General features: G+C 47.8%; 1 protein-coding gene across 1 annotated transcript in view; it reads left to right on the top strand.

The window, feature by feature from the left end:
* Tubgcp3 (tubulin gamma complex associated protein 3) overlaps positions 1 to 9,664 on the top strand; it is a 66,468-nt gene that overhangs the window by 26,670 nt on the left and 30,134 nt on the right. The window contains 4 exon segments of the mRNA XM_029480660.1: positions 911 to 1,036; positions 4,085 to 4,153; positions 4,476 to 4,608; positions 5,515 to 5,681. Of these exon segments, the coding sequence (XP_029336520.1) occupies positions 911 to 1,036; positions 4,085 to 4,153; positions 4,476 to 4,608; positions 5,515 to 5,681 (495 nt within the window).

Here is a 9,664-nt window from a genome sequence, read left to right as displayed (position 1 = left end):
GTATGCTAACAGGGCCTGCTGCAGCGTAGGTATGCTAACAGGGCCTGCTGCAGCGTAGGTATGCTAACAGGGCCTGCTGCAGCGTAGGTATGTTAACAGAGCCTGGTGCAGCATAGGTATGCTAACAGAGCCTGCTGCAGCATAGGTATGTTAACAGAGCCTGCTGCAGCATAAGTATGTTAACAGGGCCTGCTGCAGCGTAGGTATGCTAACAGAGCCTGCTGCAGTGTAGGTATGTTAACAGAGCCTGGTGCAGCATAGGTATGCTAACAGGGCCTGCTGCAGCATAGGTATGTTAACAGAGCCTGCTGCAGCATAGGTATGTTAACAGAGCATGCTGCAGCATAGGTATGTTAACAGAGCCTGCTGCAGCGTAGGTATGCTAACAGAGCCTGCTGCAGTGTAGTATGCTAACAGCCTGCTGCAGTGTAGGTATGTTAACAGAGCCTGCTGCAGTGTTCAGAGGTAGAGCCCAGGCACAGCTCCTTACCCCATTCCTGGGGCTGGGCAGATTGGGCACCAAACAAGTTGCACACCCTATTTAACTTCTTGCCCTGGCCATTTGTGGCTAATAAGATCTGTCATGGTCCCTCTGTGACAGTGCATTCCTGATGCAGTCTTCCCACATCCCTGCTCCTGTGAGTGTCTGCCCTGCTCTCAGCTTCTCAGCAGAACAGAGGTCATCCAGTCCCCCAGTCCCTGGTGGACATACCCCAGAGTGGTCCTGCATAGAGATACAATGGGAGCCTGGAGCCTCTCCCTGCGGCCTCCCTGCTGCTGTGCCCTCTTTGCCTTGGTGGCATGCTAGTGATTTAACTACCTTTTTATAATATTAGGACAAGAGACCTGGGCTAGTGATGAGGTCTCCCGTTCACTTTGAGTTTTGACTTTATCCGTGTTTACTTTTTAGGCAAACTTAAACAAATCTTTGAGGGACACAGCAGTCCGGCTTGCTGAGTTGGGATGGTTGCATAATAAAATCAGAAAGTATGCTGACCAGAGGAGTCTGGACCGCTCGTTTGGACTTGTAGGTCAGGTATGTTCATCCTTGTTAGGTTTGAGGTACTTAATCTACTTGACGTCTGCATGTAAGGTCACTGTCAGGCTCGTGTTGAGGAACGTGTCAGTCAGGGTCCACTGGGAGTATGCAGGAGTGCATCAAGGCCAGAGGAAAGAGTTCGAGAGAGGGAGGGCCTTTGACGTGGGAGAGCTTGGGCCTGCCCTGTAGCCATCACTGCTGCCTCAGGATAAGGAAGGGCCCTGAGGATATAACCAGGTCTTCAGGTGCCCACATGTAATGCTACAGATGTGGGGAGTGGGGACCCACTGCAGTGTCACTGCCAGGATGTCCATGGTGGGCACAGAGGGACCTACTGCAGTGTCTCTTGAAGCAGGTACTTCTATCTCTTGACTGCTGGATCTTGAGGGAGCAGAAGATATAAAAGTGAGTGTGGGATACTTTCAAAGCCCCAGACTCTTGGACAAGTTTAGTGGTCCATGCTTTTGGTTTCAGTTGGTTTCTTAGGTAGGAATTGCTGCCTGCCAGTGTTATCAACAGAAATTTACTGAGAGGCTTGGAGGCAGCACAGAGAGATGCTGCAGTGTGGCTGATGGCCGGGAGCATGGCAGGGCAGCGTGGCTGGTGGTTGGGAGCATGGCAGGGGCAGCGTGGCTGGTGGTTGGGAATGTGACTTTCAAGTGAAGCTTCACGTTTGACAGCATGTTGCCTTGCCCAGATTCTTCTGTTCATTCACCATAGTTTCTTTCTATAACAGAAGGTGAGGAGAGACTGAGTAGTTAGCTCCTAGTCTTGAATCTAGCAGTTTCCTCTTGGTTCTGTCCAAGGAATTGGCCTGCTGGCCGTTGCTGGCCATTGCCCTTCTCCTCCTCCTCCGAGGGTTGACACTGAAAGCACAGAAGCAGAATCCATTGCCTCTCCTTGCTTTACTNGTAGTCTGTCTGGGAGAATGCGCGACAGATTGTATGACAGTCTCACTTCTTTCTGGTTNNGTGAAAGACATGATGTGGTCGTCTTGCTCGTTGACACACTTTCACCTTTGGCTGTTGTGACTGGTGCTGCAGAGATGGGTAGTACAGCTCTTCCCTCAGCACACTGACTGTGTCCACAGGGCCCAGGCCCTACAGTGGGGCNTTAGCACTTGAAGTTGTATTGCTTAGTTATCTGAGGAGCCTTGGAGTAGCTGATCCAGTGTTCACCCCAGCAAACATCACAAGCAGGCATCCTCCTGTCGATTCTGGTTCTTACTGGAGTTATGGTTTTTGAACATTTTTTCATATGCCCATTGGCTGTGTCTCTTGAGAAATGTCCAGTTTTATACTTTTGAAAATCAGACAGTGTGGGTCTTTCCACCCTTTTATATATTCTGGGTATTGACAAGTTGTCAGCTGTGTGTCTTAGCTCTTTTGCCACTGTAAGTAGTGTCATAAGTGTCTCTCTCACAGCACAGGTATTGAAGTCCTGATTTCTTACCTTCCTGAGCACCCTAGCAGGATTTGTTAGCACTGTCCTGCAGGATTTGTTAGCATTGTCCTGCAGAAGCATGGGCTGCAGCACCAGCGTTTATCTTGGAGGGCTCTGACATGGAGGGCTGCATGTGACTCCTGTTGTTCTGCTGCGGCAGTCAAGGAGATATGGTTGCCCATAGTAGACTGCTTCAGTGCTCATGGGGTGACTGTATCCCTGCTGGGGTGTCTTCTTTGTGCCTGTTGTCTTGGGTTGTTGCTGTGTACATTCTCCCTGAGGCCTCGGCAGAACCCTTCTCAGACCCAACATGGGACACTGGCTCCTCTGGCAAGCCCAGGCGGCCCAGCTGGCTCCCTCTGGCTGTGGGAGAGGAATGCGCTCATGGAACCGTGCTGTGTGTGGCATTGTGATGTGGATCCACCAGTGACTGCAGCTGTGTGGTCTGCAAGTTTGCATTCTCCACGTCAGACTGCAACCTGAGTTCTTGATCATTTGATAAACTGTTTATATTTTAGTTTTTAACCTTGTGTAGGTTTGCAGTTCTGCCCTTTTGGAGGCTGGGGTAACGGTTTTGTAAAACCTGATGTTGTACCCTGACAAATTCAACATTGCTGCCTCTGTGAACATTATGGAAACTACTAGTTTGTTAAGGATTTCTATGCCCCTGTGCTAATTATTTCTGTATATAAAACCTGTCAAAGTATGCATGTGGAGTAGTGGGAACTTTGGAAGTGTCAGCCTTCCTTGGGTGCTCTGGACTTCTCTCAAAGGTCTTTGTGGTTCTTTGGTTGGGGCAGTTCATCTTTAAGTCTGACTTTTGAAGTGTTGCTGTATGTCTGCTAAGTTGATGTGTTTTGTGCTCATTTTTATAGTTCCAGCAGATTAAAATGTTCATTTTATGTTCATTTTTTTAACCAGTAGGGTATCTTATATTTTATGTTCATTTTTAAAACTAAAAGGGCATTTCATTCTTCCGTGTGGTAAAATAGGCCCATAATTCATGAGCCTGTGCATTGCACTAAGGTCTGCGGGGAGCCATGGCGCCTACATATTTATTTAATGAGGTTAGGCTTCAGCCTTTGCCAGTCTGTTTATGGCAGCTTGTCTTGCAGACAGACTTTGGACTGTGTGCTCTGTTTATAGCCTTGGGGNCATGCAAAAGGAGTCTTGTTACTAGACTGNAGGCCAGAAGGAGGGACCCTTCTTTACCACTTCTGACAGTGTCTTTAGTTCATGTTGGGGGTGCAGAGCAGTGTTGAGTGCTCTGTGTGGGAAAGTAAACCACGTCTAAACTGGGGCTGGCAGAAGTTCCCAGTGCTTGGAGAAGCATTTAAGAAAGTTACTGTGACTGTAGAAACTTCTGAAGGACACCATGCTGAAGGGTCATCCTCTGAAGTGACCCACACGGGTAGCTTCATGAAAACCCGACACATCTCCATTTCTCCTCTGCAAGGTCCAAGCTTCTTGTGATTCAAACAGATGCTACAGATCCGGAGTCTCAGTTGCACTGAGCTCCATGGGAAGGTGCTGTGTCCTCTCGCAGAGTGACACATGTGTGTGCANGGTCATGCTTTAACCTTGCTTATTCTTCCCACACAGAGTTTTTGTGCCGCACTGCACCAAGAGCTCAAAGAATACTACAGGCTCCTCTCTGTTCTACACTCTCAGGTAAGGACTTCCTCTATGAGCTATTCCTTCAAGTTTCAAGAGGTAGAAAATCAAGACTGTAGAGAGGATTTGTTGCTTCATACATATACAAGACTAATTACTTCCATAGTACAAGATTTTTTCATTGTACCCTAGAGCCAATTAATTGTTCATTTCNGGGTCCTGTCTACCACATGAAGACTATTTGTATGTAGCCTAAGAGTGCTGTAGGTTTAAAGGACTGTGACTGCATTGTTAGTGTAGCTGTGGCCTTGTTCTCACCTTGTGTGGGCTAAGGGGTGATGGATGGGCTGTACTCACTCACTTCCCTGTTGTTTTTCAGCTCCAGTTAGAAGATGATCAGGGTGTGAATTTGGGACTAGAGAGTAGCCTCACACTGCGGCGCCTCCTGGTTTGGACATATGACCCCAAAATAAGATTAAAGACCCTTGCTGCGCTGGTAGATCACTGCCAAGGTCTCCTGAGTTCCTCTTTTCTGTGCTTCTAGACATTCTTGAGTGCAAAACTTGTCTGTAGGTAGGGCCTGCGATTCTGCTCTGGTTGAGGGAACAACAAACAGATCGTAGATACAGATCATAGATCCAGTCTCACAGGGACAGTAACCTGGGACCGGGGCAGCCTGCCATTAGCCTGAGATGAGCTGGGAAGGAGGTGTTGTGTGTGAGGCTGCTCTGTGTCTTGCAGCAGTCTTGTCTGTCCTGTTTGGTCTTTAGCAGATGTTGCCNTAAGACCTGCTCCTGGGCTCCTAGGTGTCTGCTCATCTGCTCATTCCCCTCTGCTTGCACACCAGAGCAGTCTGTACAAAGCTAGGGGTCACGTAAAGCCCTCAGCTTCTGACACAAACTGTTGATGCTTGTGTTGCTGGGACCCGATGCTGCCGCTTCTGTACCTTTCTTGGGGCTCCTGCTGGGCCCTGGCTGCTGAGCAATGTCACACTACCCCACTACACTGTACTGCAGGGAGTTGGGCCTTGTGTGCCACACCCCAANTCTTGTCACTGCTGATCCTTAGACCCTCTGCTTCTCATGGGTACTTAGATTTGAACTGAATTGCAATGTGAAGTGTGAGTCTCAAGTGTCTAGGCTGGGCAGCTGGTCACTCTTGGTCAGTTTTACAACTGGAAAACTTCTTGGCTGACTTTTGCTTGAGTATGTGTAAAGCCAGAAACTGAACCTTAGTGCCCAGGCCTTGCTGCACGGCACGCTCCTGCTGTGGCTAAATACAGGAGGTCCTTACTAACTGAAGAAAGCAGATACACTTTATCTCGCTACTTGGCTGTCTTTGCTTAGTGTTTAGTGATTGGTTTGTGCCACGAATTCAAATTTGGCTATTTCTGTGTATTTTTTTCCCATTTCCCCTAGGACGAAAAGGGGGTGAGCTGGCCTCTGCTGTTCATGCCTATACAAAGACAGGGGACCCCTACATGAAGTCCCTGGTACAGCACATTCTGAGCTTGGTGTCTCACCCTGTCCTGAGCTTCCTCTACCGGTGGATATATGATGGGGAGTTGGAGGACACTTACCACGAAGTAAGTACCGAGACCTGGGCTGAGGGGCGTGGCACCCACCTTCTCCAGTGTGGTTGATCTCAGCCATTATCACGGCCTGTGGACGGGACTGGGCCCGCACCTCCAGGGTCAGTGCTGGGAGCTCAGCGAGGTATGAGTGCAAGCTCACTGGCGGACTGATGACAGCCGTGTGTGGGCTGCTCTCCCAGGCCTGGGAGCTGTCTTTTTACATGGGTATGTTATAAACTTNGTCGGCTTGGTGCTGAGGATTTGAGTGACGCAAGCTACTGCATTTGTGTCTGTTTTCCTTTGGAAATACAGGTAGTTACATGTGAGGCACCGTGCATGTTCCTAAAAATACCTGACATAGAAGCATGTAGCAAAACCAGAGGGGCTTGGCAGTTGGGAAACAGAGCTAGAGACAACACACTCGAAAGTGTTGCCAGCAGCACAGAGAAATGGAAAAAGAAACGTGATAAAAGCTGTCTCATTGATCCACATATGCTAAGAGACTAAGAAGTGCATAGATACTACACAGAGTACAGCATTCACGGCAGAAGCTCTGATGTTTGCTGCAGAAGTGCTACAGAGAGGAAGGGTTTTTTAGGTGGGGGGGGGGGGTTGAAACCAGGCCACACATTTGCNAGACAAATGCCCCACCACTGACCTACTGACCTATATCCGCAGGCTTCTGTCTGGATTTCTGAAATGTGCGGTACATAACTGTTCATTGCGTTCTCAGACTGATGGACTGTGCTGTAGTAGGGTATACATTTGGGGCATTTTCTGAAGGTACCTGGTTGCTTGGAATATGAGTAACACTTAAGGTTTGATTTATTGTCACGGGGGCATGTGTGTCTGTGTGTGTGTACTCAAGTGCGTGTATAAGCCAGAAGTTAGTCTCAGGTATTGACTTCCATACAACTTCTACCTTCTTCACTTTTTACTGAGTAAACTAGGCTGGCTACCCAGAATGCCCCAGGGATCTGCCTGTCTCTCTCCAGCTCTTGGATTACAAGTGTGTGTTACTATAGCCAGGGCTTTTGCCTGTTTGTTTTTTAATGATATTGTTATTTTTGTTCTGTTTTTCCCATATCATATATTCTGATTATTGTTTCCCCTCCCCAACTCCTCCCAGGTCCTCTCTACCTCCCCTCTCACTCTTTCCCTCTCTCTCATTAGAATACAATGGGCATCTAAANAGTAATAATAAAATATGGTAAAATAAAAACAAATATGCTGGAATAGGAAAAAATAAATGAACAAACAAAAGAAAAAGAGCCAAAGAAAGGGCACAAGAATCATAGATACAGAGAGAAACACACAGAAATCTCATTAAAGCACAGAATTGGAAACCATAATAAATTGTGTGTGGCTGAGTCCAGAAGGGGGCTTTGTCTCCCTGGATCTGGAGCTCTAGGAAGTTGTGAGCTGCCACCCAGTGTGGGTGGTGAGAATCGAACCCCATCCTCTGCAGCTGTGATACCTGCTCTTAAGCTCGGAGCCACCTCTCCAGGCTCCTCAGGTTTATTTGATTTTCTTTGTTCACTGAGCCATCGCTCCAGCTGGGACTTTACAAGTTACTGAGTGTGTTGAGTACCACAGAGTTAGTTCATCCCGTCACTCAGCAAGCATAACCTCAGTTCTTATCCCATGGAAAGATTTTAATTTTTTTTCATGCTTTTCTTTCGAGTTAATTTAAAAAGTTCCATGAGTTCTGCCAACACCCCCTGGGTCATTTTCTGGGCTAGTGAGAGCTTGCATGTTCCTCCATTGACCTATCAGTCTTCCCACACCTCCCCACACCAAAGATTCTACACTCCGAGGTCAATGCCTAACCCGAGTTCACATAGGTCACTGGCAAGACCGAGGTCCCTAGTCCTTCCTCTGCCAGTCCCTTTGCCCACGTGACCCTTGACCTGGTGACCTTTTGACATGTTGACCCTTTGACTTGGTGACCCTGGTGTTCCTTGCTCCTTTTGCTGGTGATGATGTCTGACTGGTAAATAGTTCTCTGTGAGGTTAGGTGCAGAGCGGTCTTTGCTGAGGGCTGCAGTTAACTGCAGTGACTTAGACCTGCTTCATTGCTGCTGGGTCTGCCTCACTNAGCCTTCCCTCCCTCCTGGATCTACACAAAGCCTGGGCGAGTCCAGGGCTTGCTGTAAGCAGGTGAATCTTGCGTGAGGCCCAAGCTGGTTCAGTCTAGAACACTGTGTGACTTGTGGCCGTTTNCTGTCCCTGATGTCCTTCATGGCGAACTCTATGAATAGTTTTCATTTAAGTTTTAAGTCACGTTTGGGAAGGTTATCTTTAACTGCAAGTAATAGATTTACCATACACATTTAGTAGCTTAGAGCATTATTTGATTTTTCTGTGTAATAAACATTTGAGGATTTTGCCTCTTTAGTCCTCCAATAGGTTAATTCTTTCTCAGCTTGGTCAAAGTCAGTTATGATTTGATTGTGAAATTTAATTTTTTCAAGTGCTATCTCGGTGGCTCTAGTTTGTGGAGTATCTGCAGAGAGAAATGCTTCTTCAGTCATTGGAAGGTGTAAATGCGGGTGAAGAGAAACGGGATAGGAAGCCAAGAAGATACTGTGAGCTGANAAAGAACTGACTCCTGTGGTCAGTATTGGCGNTCAGCCTGAGTAGCCTGAGAAGCACCTGGTAAAGCACAGTCTCCTGACTGTGTCTGAGCCAAAGAGCCCAGCGGGGACTAGTTAGGAGGCTACACCTACCTGGGATGTAGCAGCACCCCAGAGGCCAACTGGGGATGCAGGCTCAACTAGAGAGGAACAGAGAAAGCCAGCAGGGGCAGCATTCTCTGCTCTGCCTCCTTCCCTACTGTAGATGCAGCCTATGAAACATGAGACAGAGTAAGCCTGCCTGCCTTTTTTTTTCTTTTTTTTATTAGATATTTTCTTCATTTACATTTCAAATGCTATCCCGAAAGTCCCCTATACCCTCCCCCAACCCTGCTCCCCAACCCACCCACTCCTGCTTCCTGGCCCTGGCGTTCCCCTCTACTGGGGCATATAAAGTTTGCAAGACCAAGGGGCCCCTCTTCCCAATGATGGCTGACTAGGCCATCTTCTGCTACATATGCAGCTAGAGACACGAGCTCTGTGGGTACTGGTTAGTTCATATTGTTGTTNCACCTATAGGGTTGCAGACCCCTTCAGCTCCTTGGGTGCTTTCTCTAGCTCCTTCCTTTCTTGTGCTGCTTTAGCAAGTACTTTGCCACAAGGAGACATGTCCTAGCAGAACTGCAGAGAGCCAAAGTCGGGGAAAGTCCCACAGCAGCAGATGAGAACCTCAGCAACCGCCCTTTCACAAGAAGGCCAGCAGGTGGTGGGTGCTTAGCGTGGAATTCTTCCACCACTGAAAGTGTCTTGCAGAAATGGAGAAAGAANAGAGAGGTTCCTGTTAAGTGAACCTCGAGAGAGTTCCCAGACTGCAGAACTTGCCCAGACTGATTCATGAAGGAGTAGGACCGTGCTGAGACCTCCGGCAGGTCAGTGGATCTGTCAGCAATTGAGACAATTTGTGAGGCAAGGCCGTGGTGAGACAGTTCTAACCAGACAGCTACAGAGTCACCACCAAGCCTTCTCAAACTTAACAAAGTACAACAAGAAGGAACATTTAAGTTCATTTTATGAGGTCATTGTAGTACCACACACGACAAATGTGTGACCACTTCTCTTAGGACTGTAGATGTGGAAAGCCCCCAGTTAATACTAGGAAGCAAAATTTAGAATTCCACATATTGAAAACGTTATCAAAAGGGGTTTATCCCAGTAATTACATAGGTGTGGACCATAGTCTACCATCGTGGTTGGCATGATAAGAGTTTAGGGACACAGTCTACTTTGTTGGTAAGAATCGTCTGTTGACATTCAGCACAATTCAGTGGTAAAATACTGAAACCTTCGCCAGAAAGGATCTAGCTTTGGGACAGCTACTGTCTGTGACTGGTAAGAGGCAGTCCGCCTTGTCTCTGGATG

This window comes from Mus caroli, chromosome 8 (assembly GCF_900094665.2).
Source record: "Mus caroli chromosome 8, CAROLI_EIJ_v1.1, whole genome shotgun sequence".
NCBI classification, from domain to species: Eukaryota; Metazoa; Chordata; class Mammalia; order Rodentia; family Muridae; genus Mus; species Mus caroli.
The sequence above is the reverse complement of the archived record's forward strand: the minus strand, read 5'-3'. Positions and strand labels throughout refer to the sequence as shown.